The following is a 14,626-nucleotide window of genomic DNA, read 5'->3' as shown; positions in this document are numbered from 1 at the left end:
TTTATATTTAACCTAGTATTTTTTATTATTTTCATTTAAATTGAAATATCATCATCATACTCCTATCCACACCTAATAGTGCATAAGGCACCACATTGGAACATCAAATGTAGCGTACCTTGATCTTTTTTTCCATAAAGGTAAAGTGATCAATTTTAAGCCACAGGTGCCAGTTTATGAACAGTTAAATATTTCAGTGTTAACCACCTTTTAAATCAATATTTGATTCCCACATTCCCTAGGATCGAACATGGGACCTTAAACATGATAAACGAATGAACCAACCACTACCCTAGGTGGTGGATAAATTTCTTCAAACAAATTTACTCCTTTGTACATACGGCAGTTTTGGGACAAAGCTTTTGATTTATTTTCCAGGATTATATTTTTATAACCTTTTGAGACATACTTATAAAATAACTCAATTTTTTTTTGTTTATTTGAGAAATATCTCCACACTTTAATTTAATATTTTTTAAAAAATTATTAGTAACATTAATTTTGACTATCCGATCAATTGTCAAAAATATTAAGTTGGGTGATATTTTAATTGAGTACGCTTTAATATTATTCTCATCGCTTTGTTTTGTATTATTTTGAGTCATTTTGATCTTCATCATTACTTGAATATAATAAACGGGAGCAATTTTAAATATAATAAAACGGGTTTAGGTCCCGTTGTAGTATTAAAGACTCACAGGCCAAATGTCCGAGGTTCAAATTCCACTCTACCACAACATCTGTTATTGGTGGCGTCCGTCTACTCCCAACTGAACGAATGTCTCAATCAAATATTAAAAAAATGACTTTAAATGCTCTTCTTAATGCTTGGCAATCGCGATGGGAATCTTCCTCTTCAGGGAGGGTTACCTTTCTTTTTTTTCCTTCGATCCGCCAGCGCCTAGAATTTTCTTGGGTTATCCCCGATCACTGGACTACGCAGTGTTTATCAGGTCATGGTAAATTTAATCAAAAATTATTTGTTTTTAATATTGTTGACTCTCCTTCGTGCTGCTGCGGATATCCTAACCAATCTTCTGAACACATCCTGTGGTCTTGTCCTTTTCCCCTTCTCTATGATTACCGAATGGAGCTTCTCGCTACTATCCGTGGCCCTGTTATAGGTCCTGTCGGATATACAGATCTGGTGGCTTCTAAAAAGAATTTCAAGGCTTTTAAAAAGTTTTGTAATCATTTCGGCGAATTGATCATGTCCAATCAATTTAATCCCAGTCAGTGAAGAATTCACTTCCCTTTCTTCTCAATCCAATGAAGTACATATTATGTACTTCTGGATTACTTTCTTTCAGCACAAAGATGCTAAGGCTACCAGATTTCAGAGAGCTCCTTCGGGCAGCTTTTCTCGTTTGACAACGAGAAAATTTTCCGTGTATGTGGGCACCGCCAAGGAGACTTATGTCCTCAGATGCGGTGTGCGGTATGTGGTGGGTAAGCTCTACCACAACACGATTTCCATTTTTCCAGCACAAGTTATTTACAACTATTAGGAAATGGTCTGAAAATTAAAATTATTGATTAACAAATAAAAACTCAAGTATTTCTCGATAAAAAAATTTAAAAAAATTGATGCCCGGAACTATCTTTTTCTTTTACCGTTTCGACCGGATGTTGGCGACCATCATTCTGGTTTCAACACGATCCTGGGTCAGTTTAATCAACGCTGCTCCATCCGGCCCACCGAAGCACTGTCCAAGATTTCTTAGCAATGATGCTCTTTTCTGTTTGTTGAATAAGTTGGAGAAGCGCGTACTTCTCATTGCGGAATATGTGACCAAAGTATGAAGCTTTTCTTCTTTTGAAAGTGGTCAGTAACTTCCTCTCTTTGTTCATAATGCTTAAAACCACTTCATTGGAGACGCATCATCAGTCCATGAGATTCGAAGCATTCTTTTGTACAACCAAAACAGAGGGAACTATAATGATCTTTGGGTCTGTTTCTTATCCTTCGTAATATTGATTTAAAATTGATAAATGTTTCAACCAAGTCCGGGCATTCAAATGGTTTATGACCTAACCTTGTCATTGCGCTGGCTCAAGTAAACGTTTTACTCAGTATGCAACGTTTACTATTATGGTTATGAACATCGAATTTCCTTTATTTTTTGTTTAGCACTAGGACTGTGAGTGTGTTTTTATTTAATTATTGCATATATCAGGCATTCCTTGAAAATAATTTTTCATTCGTAAATTAAGACCAGTTGATTTAATAAAAATATTTTGTGTTATCATTATTTAATAATGTAGATGCTTAAAATTTTATGATGGTTTGGTGGGGTTCAGGGTTAAGTTCAGGGCTTTTTTTAAATGTATTTTATATTTGTTTAATGAGTATCAAAATACACCATATTAAAAAAATATATATTTTTACATATCGTTTTATCAGTGGTATGATTTTTTAAAGTTTTGTAACTTTTTAAATTACTCCTCCCGTGACGTCACTATTTCTCATCGGTGAGTTTTGCTAATTGATGACTTGGCTTTCTGGAAACCGAAAATATCTCACAATGCTTTATCATTGGTTGATTCTGAAAAATTTGCGAATTTTTATTATTTTGCCATATATTTTCGAGAAATTTCGCTGTACAATTAAACGTTTTAATTTTTATTTTTATATCCACTTTCCTGAAGCACTGATTTTCTTCGTTGGTACGTAATCTTTAGGGTAGATACATATGTATGTAATTACGTTTTTTTCCAAGGGGAAAAAAGCATGTATTCAAGTTCACGTGTAAATGATAAAAAAAAACTTGATTTAATGATTGTCTCGGAACGCTGGGTGTAAATTACAAAGAACAGGTGTTTCTAAGGTATAACAAAAAATTATACTCTAGTAGAATTGTTATATGCATCATTATTGGTATTAAAATATGGTCCGATGATGTAATGCTAAATATGTTTCTAATTTATGTCTGCCAGAGGCGTACAGACAAACCGTTTTTTTTTAATACTTCCACTTTATAATAATTATTTGTGGATTTTGTCTGCACCGTAATTTGGATTAAAAAAATCATGTGCTAAGTTGTAGTTATTAAATGTCAGTTTTTTTGTATTACTAAATACATGAATATCTTCAGATGCGTTGATATTTAATACCTTTTATGTTAAAAGTTTTTTTAAGCCAAGCTGCACCAAAAAATACAAGTTCGAAGTTAAATAATTGTTGCGTTTTTGTCAAAATGGGTTACCTATGTGGCATGGAAAAGGTTAAATAAAATCACCCATTTCTCTCCATTTAGACAATAATGTAACATTGATTAGAGCTTTAAAGTATTTTGGCCATTTTCTCAAGGTAATGAAAATATCATTATAATTATTTTTTTTTCAATAGACCACAACAGAGATGAAGAACTTTTCAGAGAAGGCAATATAGAAGTCCAGGCATCTACAAGGCTTATGACCTGTCGTTGGCTGATTTGAGTAGCCACTTTAAACACTCTGTATAACATTCACCATCCTGCCCATATTTGAACATCTTTATTTCTTCGATTCTTTCATCTGTTGATGTTTGCGGCTGCGGTCTCAATCTGGAACTAACAATGTATTCCTACACTGTCATACTGGGAATTTAAAAAAAGGTGATTGTGCTGACCATGTGTATTTGATTGATCACAAACTGACAATACTGCAGTGAGGGGTACAATGAAAGTTTTTAAAGTTTATTTGTTTTGTTATTTTCGCGGTTTGATTGTAACGAAATTTTAAATTTTGGCTTAATTAGTTTAAAAAAAAAATTGATATTGATATGCGAAACTGAAGAAAGACTTAAGTCTTTATGAACAGTTTCGGGAAAGGGGTGGATGCTTTCATTGTTGATGTTTGTGAAGTTAAAGAGCTGAAACCTTTATTTATATGGGTGAGATTCGTGTGATTGAATTAATTTACCATCATTCTAGGCAACGCCTGAAATTTTTTTAATTTTTTTTTTTTGATAGGTCATAAGCCCCGTAGATGCCTGGACTTCTTTATTGCCTTCTCTAAAAAGTTCTTCATCTCTGTTGCGGTCTGTTAATATAAACAGCTCCCCAGGGAGTTGAATCCAGTCCTTGTCTACAGAAATTTGGACAAACTCAAAATATTGTTTATTTTTTATTTTTTTTATTCACAGTATATTCATTTAACATTTATTGAAACACACATCTCAGCTCCATATAACCAAAGTTCTGTGATGAGTTAGGACGAAAATATTAATAAAACTTTAATAGTCAATATCACCATATTTACTAGATACAACAAAAACATCATTTAAAAATAAATGGCATATCAAATACAAAAAAAGAAATAAAAAAAACATTGAAATGTATTGTATTGTAATTAATGTAATAATTGACATAAATGTAATATAAATTTATCGAAAAAAAACGAAACATCTATTTTCTATACTTTTCATCTTATCATCATCACCATGAATTCGACAGCCTTGGGTGGGCCTTGGCTGAATCCAGGAGTCTCTTCCACTCTTGCCGGTCCGCTGCTCTTACTCTCCAGTTCTTAACTTCCAACGTCGTCATATCTGCACTGATGCATTCCATCCTTCACATTTTGGACTTTCCTGGTATTCGTCGTCCTTGTGACACATAGAGTTAGGCGTTTTATGGGGTTTTCGTCGTCCGTTCTAATTATATGGACAGCCCACATCAACCGACCCACCATGATGGAGTTGATTACATCTGGCGCTTGGTAGATTTCGTATGGCTCCCTATTGTAGCGACGACGCCAATGGTGGTTTTCTCTCACAGGGCCATAGACAACTCTGAAGATTCTTCCTTAGAAAGCTGCAATGGTTCCCTCATTATTATTTGTCCATAACCCAGGTTTTGAAAGGGATATGTCAGGATTGGTTTAATCAAAATTTCGCATAGTATTATTTAAGCCGTTTTTCATACTTTTTCATCTACACATGTACAAATTTTGTATTTTCAAATAAATCGGGTTTTGATCCCGTGGCTGGTGTCACGGGCTTAAGGATCAGAGGTCCCCAGTTCGAACCCCACTGCACCTACGAGTTACTTACTACTTGTTGAAAATGACCCTAAAAACAAATATTTATGAAGATTTAAAAAAAAAAAAAGAAATATAATTACATGCATTATATATATACTCGTATATATTGTCCCCAAATATGTTATAATTAATATTAACTGTATTTTGAAAATATAAATGTATGTTTAATATGTGCCTGTGTTTTTATTTAATATTTTTTAGTGTTATATTTTCTCAATTTTGAAAATTGTTTAATTTTTTATTTATTTTATTATTTTGTTTTGCATTTTTTGTTCCTTTTTTATGTTATTTTGTAAACTTGCCAAACACAAGAGCCAGACTCTCATTTTTTTACTGAATGTATTGTTTATTTATGCTAATAAAGGTTTTTATTTCAAAAGAAAAATGTTTTTTGACGTAAACTCTTATTATTGCTAAATTAAAGATAAAATTTTGAGGAATATTTTTTTCACATATTTTTTTTTTTTGCACAAAAACAGGGCAGCAGATGGCAATCACAGTGACAAATAAGAGCCCAGAATCCCCATGCGTGAAATAAATCCGATTAAATATTGTAATCTCACTAAGAGTTGAACCCGAAACCCTCCGTATATGAGGCAAATATCTTAGCCATTAGACCAAGAGGGTTTCCTTGACTAGTTTAGCATTTTTTTTAAATTTTGCATTGACGTGGTATACACGAGTTGAAATTAAAACAATATTAATAAAATAATTTATGGTATCTGTCAAAACATACAGTAAAAAATAAAACCACGAGACGCGGATGATTTTCAAACAGAATAATGGATTATTACAGAAGGCCATTTAAATGAAAGATGGATGGAGGATGCATATCCGGAATAATTGTCTACCGATTAGATGAGTCTCTTAAATTACACTTTTATTTTAATGGCTTAACTTAAATATATGTGTTTAAGCCAGGATGTCTCTTCATGTAAGGGTAGAATTAAATTGTTATGTCGTGATGTATTGTGTGTTGGGTAGGTATTTATTTGTTTTATTTTTTATTTATAAGCCTTTCAGGCTTTTCAGAAAAAGAAAAATATCGAAAATGTCATCTTTACATATTAGTACAAAAGTGAAAAGAACAGAAGTGCATTTTCAAATATGAAAACAAAAATGCATTTTACACAAAAAAGGAGCAAAAAATAAAAATGAATTAAGAAGAGAAAGAAAAATAAAATAATATTAAAAAAATAAAAATCATTACATATTAGTAGAAAATAAATGCGGATACATAATTATACATACATAATATTACAGTTAAGAACAGGAGTACATTTTTTCGTATAGGTTATATTAAAATATCTGGCACTTATCGCTTCTATGGATAATGTATGGACACAATAGATTGCTCTAGTGTGGTGTCTCGCGGGTCATGGTGCCCAATAAGCAAGAAGCGATATGCGTCAGATAGCTCCTCAACGCACCAAAATACAACACGTTACAACAATATAATCCTAGTTTCAGGATTAAGCAATAAAAATGATGTTTTTGTAGGAACTTTAGGATTAAAAATTGGAATAAAATACACACAAGATAAGGAAATGAGCCAAATATTTTATTTTCTGGAAGATAATTCTTTTCCATTATTGATGAAATTATTTTTAATTTATATATATATATTTTTAATTTTTAATTTTTAATTATTTCAGGCATATGGCCACCACGGGATTTTTTTACAAACAGAATCCAAGAGCTTAATTTTTTTAATACTTTTTACAACCTGAAAATCCATACGTCAGATATAGTGTGCTCGTTTAAATAAATACTTCATGTGAACCATTTCAGGTATCTAACCCGAGACTTCTTGCATATTAGGCAAACGCGCTAGCCATTAGATGAAGACGCGTACTATACAATTTAATTATATTTAAAAAAAAAAATATTTTTTAATTATTTTTTTTTATTTGTTTATTTTTACATACATATATATGAAAACATCGAAATATAATTACAAAAGTACATCTTAAAATTGAGCTTTAACATAAATTGGAAAAAATGCCCACAAAGACTTCAGCGTCTGAGCGTGGGCCATTCCCTTATTAATTATTAAAAAGTTTATAGCATATAAATATATCACATGACCATGAAAAATAAAGAAAAGAAAAATAAAATGAAAATCAAATCAACATATGCTGATATTACGAAAACATGATTACTTTGCAGAATGCATTTATTTTTAATTTTAATATGTAAAATATGTATACATATATAAATATATTAGTATTTAAATCGTTTAAAAATAATATGATATCAAATATCCGATAAAATAGAATGATAACCACTAGTACATACAAACAAACATTGAAAGAATTGAAAAGGTTCAACGAAAATTTTAAAAATGTCTAGATTATAAAAACAATAAAACGCTTTGCACTTACAGCCACTGTACTAAACAAAATGATTTTTTTGCCCTTATAAATAGACGCACTTTATCTGAATTATACTATTTATATAAATAATTAAATAATAAAGTAGACTCTTTAAACCTACGCTCCAAAATTAACTTTAATGTCGCCTTTCGCGCGACAAGAAATACATATTTATTCCATTTGCCAGTCTGTAGCACTAACTATGCCTAACACTCTTTCCTTTTTCGTTCTTGCTCAAACTATAATTATTTTTCAATCAATTGATATATTTAGCATGCTCCTTAACTTGTTGAAAAATAAATTAACGCTCATTTTATCTGGCTGCGATACGCTCCTACTTGCTTTTTAATGATGCTCATGCTTACATACGCCTGAATACTTACTCTCACAAAAATTCTCATAAACACACCTCTTCACTTACTCTCATACAAATACACACCAACACACCGTTTTATATATATATATATATATATACATATATACACGTAACAAACATTAAAAAATGTACCATAATTTAATATGTATTATTCTTATTTAGAAACTCTGCTGACTTGTCTTTAAAGCTTATCTTTATTATGTTATTAATTTACTGTTGACTATATGTATCTATCTGTAAAATAAATAACTAAAAAATACCATTTTGAATTAAGTTTACAGGATAAAGTATTTTTAAAATCTCATATGCTTAAAAATATACATAATTATAGTTAGTTACAACACGTATTTCAACGCAACTATTCTCAAACAGGGTCATATTTTAATTATTTCCTGTATGACAATAAGATTTTCTTTGAAAATGAAATATCATTTTTAAGACAAATCAAAACATTGCATGACATATCATAGGCATTGCTTAAAATTGTTGCAACAAAAACTCAATGAACAAAACATGATTTTAAAACATATTATTTTGGCTTTTTGAGCTCTCCTGAAATTTCTGTATTTTTTTATAATTTCGATAATTTCAAAATGTACCAAACAATGATATATAGATTTTTTTATAAAAATAAACATTAGCGTTCTTTGTTAGTCTAGCGTTCAATTTTGGTGCTCATTTTCAACGAGTTTTAAATAACTCAAAATTAGAAAAAGGAAATCGATTAAAACAACTTTTTAAAGGCTGTGCTAAAAAAATCCTTAACAAGCGGTGATGTAATATTGTGTTACCACAAACAAAATACAAAATATTCTACAGTTCAGATATTTAAAAAAAAAAACATGGAAATATTCTGTTAAATAGTTCGTTTTCCGTAATTTATAAAAAAATATAACATAATTCAGGCTAGGTATAGCAGAATAAATTAAATATCATGAATACGCTGGTCATTTAACTAGCATGCACTCGTGCTCACTACTAAAAACAGACTAATTGAACGAATTTCTTCTTTTGTTTCACACAAACACCGGTCACGGAACAGCGTCTCTGTCTTCCTTGTTATAAGTTCTATGCTCGTGCTCTTTTATATACAGTCAAACCGATTTATTATCTTATTGGCATTACTTTCATTCATGAAATTATTCCTCGCATAGTAAGGGTATTTGTTTTTGTATTGAAATTCAGCAAATTAAAACAAAATTTATTTCCAAATCCGATGTAAAAATGTCCATTTGAAGATTACAAAAATTCAGCTGCATAATTTAAATAAATAAAAGAGGTTTATCAAATCTTGTATCCTATGTAGACCCATTTTGCACCACAGCCACAGAAGAGTTAATAACAATTCGGATGGGAATCAAACTCAAGACTATTTAAATGACCACAGTATTTAAATTTTAAGGTAACGAACGGGCACAGCACCAAAATCGTAATGATTTATTACGACAGATTCGTAATAAACTTATCATTTTAAATCAAATTGGTTAAATTTGAGGTAATTAATTTGATACAAGGACGTTTTAATACTTCGTTTTTTATTAGACACTGCTCATTCGTATCTTCAGACGTCGTAAGGTCCGGTCAGAATATGGCACAAAAGCGTAGCTAATGATCATACAGAAATGTTTTTGTTAATAATTGTTCTCGGTGTTGTGCGAATGGCTTAAGTACGAATCACACGTCATCTGTGCAAACTATTTGTGACTGAGTTATGAACATGCGTGGCTACACTGAAGACCTACTCGGTGAAAATATGAATGAATTGATAAATAATATTTTTTTTTAGATTTGCATATCCAAAAAGATGAGCTATTGGGTTTTTGGAGATTCTAAAGTATACTTAAATGCATCACATTAAACCCTAGAAAGATAACCATACATGTTATAGTACATTAAATATAAATATTCATCGATTAGACTTACATGTGTATGAGTGCACATATTTCGGATTTTGTATATAATATGTTCGTGTGAGTAAATCTACATAAATTATTTATAGATCATACAGTAGACACTATTTGCAAAATAAATTCCACTATACAACATTACAAAGAAGAAAAAATCAACGAATTTGAGATGAATAAGGCAATCGTATACTAAAATAATATCGAAATTTCTAAATTCCACAAAAGCCATGGTCAAAATTGTTTTGTTTTTAAAGGAATGAAAAAATATAATTATCTCGCCAGTAAACTAAAGACTATTAAAACTATTATATCGCTAAATAAAAATTCAAATAAAATTAGAAGAATATTTTTTAACCCTAGTAAAAGCCGCATTCTATTTCAGTTAGTTTTACTGTATTATTATTTTCTGTTTTCTTTATTTTGTTAATTTTTTCATTTTTATTCTCATGTATACATATACAACACTTCAAATTACTAAATAACTTTAACAGTCTAAGCCACTCTCTTAGCCCAAGAGCTAGTCTCTTGTTTGGAAAGTTGCCGTTTTAAGATAAACTAAATATATAGGTAAAAGTAGATTATAATAAAAAAAAAACATGTATCAGCTTACGTAACTATATCGATTGTTAAAATAAATATACAAAAAAAATAAATGGTAATGTATCTCTATAAATGTCATTGTGTTATGGATCAATGAAAAACGTTCCGATGAATTTGTGTTTTTTTAGGAAAAATCTTAAAATAACACAAAAAGATATATTTTTCATGAAAAAACTAAAAAAAAATATAAGTTCTCTACTTCACGCATTATTTTTTTTTTTACATTTTTTCTACTGGTAATTCTAAATTGACTTAGGGATAGCTTTTTCGTTTATAGGCAGTAAAAAATGTATTTTTGAAAGTTATTTTTGTCATAAATATCATTTACTGAAATAAAACATTTTTATCAAAATATCAAATTCAATAACTCAATTAAGAGCGCTATGCCAAGTTTATGCAAAATATGACGAGTTAATTTTAAAAAAATCTTCAAAAAGCTCTCCTGTAAAATTGACTTTTTTCAGTTACACAGCTGTACGTAGGATGTGTCAAAATACTCTTATGATTAACTATTTTGATGGTCTAGAATATTTTCCCATTTTCAGTTTAAAGTTCAGAAGGGTTTTGTCTGGAAATATTCTTGCACAAAATAATATCTAACTCTATAGATGCCGATGGTATCCTTGCTCAGATCAACCTTAATTTACCTCACCGTAACTTGCGTATCACTGCTGTCTTTGCTGTGGAAAATTTAAGAACCATCGTCGTATTCTTTTTCCCTCTTCCAAGAAACCTCAGAACAGTTTAAAAAATCTCACTAATTTGTTTAGGTCAAGTAAATTCAACATAAGGGTTTTAAGAAACCTGTTGATTGGCTTAAAATAATACAAAAATATGTATATATTTATTAATATAGTGTTGTTTGCAAAAACAAGTAATATGTGGTATAAAAAGATTCAAATAAATAAATCAACATAATGTTTTCTTTTAATGTTCCTCATGAAATATTTTTTCTTTTCAGCGAACCACCTGACGAGAAAAACGCCCTCCGCGTATGCTGACGGTGTGTACATGATGGCTGGGCAAAACAGACCAAGTCCTCGAAAGCTGTCGCAGATCTTCATGAGGGGACAGGATGGGATGGGATCCATGATGAATAGAACGGCGCTGCTGGCTTTTTTTGGTGAGTATTTTCCATTTTTAATTAGTCATAACCCAAAATAATTTATTTTATTTTATTTATTCGGGATTTTTACAGCTATTTCATAAAAAATAAGTAGAAATATACTAACAATACTAAAGCCAATTAAAAAATCCACTGTTTATCTAATAAATTATAAAACATTAAAAAAGAGTTTACAAAATTGTATATGTGTGACGTTTGTATTCATTTGTGTGAGAATGAATGTGTGAAGGTGAGTTTTTTAGTGTGTCTGTGGGCACGTAAGTAGAAAAATGAAAATTTGTTGCAACAGAGAAAGAAAACATTTTTGAAAAGGGAATATGAAAGTTTAGGCATTAACAGGGCTTATGACCTGTCATAATAATGAATAAAAAATAAGGAAATTAGGAACAAAACCATAAAGGGGATATCATGGATCGCGTAGCAAAACTGAAGTGGCAACAAGCAGGACATGTTGCGAGACAAGACCTTACAAGATGGACCCCTAAAATTTTAAGATGGAGACCTTAGGAGAATAAGCAAGGCGTCGGAAGACCTAAAAAAAATGGTCCTACGACATAGCTTAGGGGTAAACATTTAAAAAAATCATCTCTGTTCTAATATGTTCATATTCACAGCTCCCAGGGAGTTTAATCCAGTCCTTGTCTACAAAAAATTGGCCAAACTCAAAATATTGTTGATACATTCACCTATTCCATATCAAGAAGTATAGAAATTTAAAAAAAATATGCGTTGCCTAGTATCAAGGGGAAATAATTTAATGAGATGATTCTCACCAGCATAAATAAATGTTTCAGCTTTTTAACTTCACAAACATCAACAGATGAAATAATTGAAGGAATGTAAATGTTTAAATATGGGCGGAATGGTGAATGTTACGCAGTGTGTTAAGTGGCCACTTAAACCAGCCAACGACAGGTCATAAGCTCTGTAGATGCCTGGACTTCTATATTACCTTCTCTAAAATATTCCTAATCTATGTTTTTATAACTAATGATTTACACAAATATTTAATTTTGATGGCCACATTCAACGAGTTGTAAATAACTCACTATTAGAAAATGGTTTGGAAACATGACATCACGACACGGTGCTAAATTATTCTGGAAGATTAGTTTGCCAATTGCTTTAATTCATTTCTTTCCCGGTCAAAAACATTTTTCCAATATTGTTTTAGATATTTGAAAAATCCATGTAAAAACGTATAACTTCGCAAAAGCAATCGGTAAAATGACGGAGATTGACATACGCTTAATGCAGAATGTCAACATTTACAATTATATTGACGTTTTTTTCAAAATTGTATCGCAGCATCGTCGCTTCTTCAAATAATAAAGTATTATTTTTTTGCACCGCAACAGGCCTTGAGACCCAATTACGGTGGTGAACACAGTACACCCAGGTTTGAGAAAACACACATTTAATTTTTGTGTTCTCATCGGGAATCGAAACCAGAACCTTTCGTGTGTGAGTCAAGTGTCTTAACCACTACACCACGGAGGCCGTCTTTATGTGCGTAAAATGTTAAATCTACATATTATTTTCTCGATACTGTACATCTGCTATAAAAGACAAAAACTAATAACGGCAGATGCTTCAATTTTTATAATCACTAATATTTTAGCTGGATAAGGCAATAAGTCCGCCTTGTTGGTTAGTGGTTGGCTCGTTCGCCTACCATTCCTGAGGTCCTGGGTTCAATTCCTGGAAGAGAGAACATGAAGCGGCCTCCGTGGTGTAGCGGTCAAGACGCTTGACTCACGTACGGAAGGTTCCGGGTTCGATTCCCGGTGAGAACACAAAAATTAAAAAATGTGATTTTTCTCAAGCCTGGTTGTTCTGTAATGTAATTCACCACTGCAATTGGGCCTCCTGGCCTGTTGTGGTGCAAAAAAAAATGAAATGAAATGAAATGAAGTATTGTTTTTTAAGAGTTTTTTTATACTATTATTTACAAATATATATTTATTTAATTTATTTTTTTACATACATAAGTCTATTGTACATTATTTGAGACATAAATCTCAACTCCATGGGACTAAAATGAATGTGTTGAGATGGGATGAGCAATTATATGACAGACACATGAGAATATAATCACAAATATAGGATCAGAAACATAAAAAAAAAAATTTAAAAAAAACAAATATATGGCACATTAATATGGTAAATAGTCAACTCAAGCATTCGGAAAATTATCAAAGAGTTTTCTGCTCAAATCCCTACCACTAAGGAAAACCCAGTCCTTAACTCCTTTCTTGAAAAAAGTTTTTGTCCTTGAGAGTTTAATACGTTCTCCTAAAATATTGAAGACTTTCGGTGCGATAAATGAGAGATATCTCTGAGAAAGTCATACGGGTTTTGGGTATGACATAATTCATACTCTGAGAAAACCTCGTACTGACATTTTGTTGAGATCTCTCCTTATTGTTCGACCAGAAGTGTGTAAGTGCTTCTTTTAGGTACAGTTGTCTCATATCCAGCACCTTCATGTATGGGAACAACTGTTCTGACTATAGAATTAAGAATAGTCCAGGAACCGCATACGCGCATTAACATATGGCGACTAAACTAATCTTAAAATAGTAGTTTTACGTTTTGACCCATAAGTTTCTTTGTGGACGTCGAAATACTGCTGGGATCTTAAAGAAACAGGATAAGATCACATTTCATGTGTAATTAGCGAATGTATGTGTAATTAGCAAATGCATTACTTCAAAATTATATTATTTTTCAAGCTGTCAGATTGTCGAAGAAAACAACGTGCACATTTCATTTGTGTTGCCAGGGTAGTAAATTTTTTTACCCTACTTTGCCTCTTCTAATGGGATAACTTATGAAAATTGGATCTCGGATTAAACAACGCCGTGGTAGACATTTGACCGACATTATCTTTGAAACATCAAATATTATTTAACATCATATAAAAATATCCGTTTAAAGTAAAATGAAATTTGTTTTAAATTTTAAGTTTAAAGTTCATTAACTCAATTACTCTTATTAAATGAACCTTTTCTGTTGTGTCAATCAATGTTTCCGCATCCACAGTAAAATTTTAGAGAAATCAACAGATTGATTTTTTTTTACTTTACATTTATGTTAGGATTATATTTTTTCCCATCGTGTAACATTACGCGGCGACTTCACGAATGCGCACGGTAATAGTATGGCATAGTGGGGGGATTTTCGAACACAGTCCGATGTATTCAATTGTGATTCTACG

General features: G+C 31.2%; 2 protein-coding genes across 4 annotated transcripts in view; both read left to right on the top strand.

The window, feature by feature from the left end:
- Positions 1–14,626, top strand: part of Duox (dual oxidase) — a 280,019-nt gene that overhangs the window by 186,927 nt on the left and 78,466 nt on the right. For all 3 annotated transcript variants that reach the window (XM_088225103.1, XM_088225101.1, XM_088225102.1), the window contains exon 4: positions 11,242–11,403. In XM_088225103.1, the coding sequence (XP_088081229.1) occupies positions 11,242–11,403 (162 nt within the window). The remainder of the gene's footprint in view (positions 1–11,241; positions 11,404–14,626) is intronic.
- Positions 1–14,626, top strand: part of LOC148282413 (uncharacterized) — a 190,863-nt gene that overhangs the window by 109,107 nt on the left and 67,130 nt on the right. The window lies entirely within an intron of this gene.

The sequence above is a fragment of the Micrasema longulum genome, unplaced genomic scaffold (assembly GCF_059751315.1).
Source record: "Micrasema longulum isolate JH-2025_06_02 unplaced genomic scaffold, ASM5975131v1 h1tg000331l, whole genome shotgun sequence".
Classification (NCBI taxonomy): domain Eukaryota; kingdom Metazoa; phylum Arthropoda; class Insecta; order Trichoptera; family Brachycentridae; genus Micrasema; species Micrasema longulum.
This window is presented reverse-complemented; position numbering and strand designations above follow the sequence as displayed.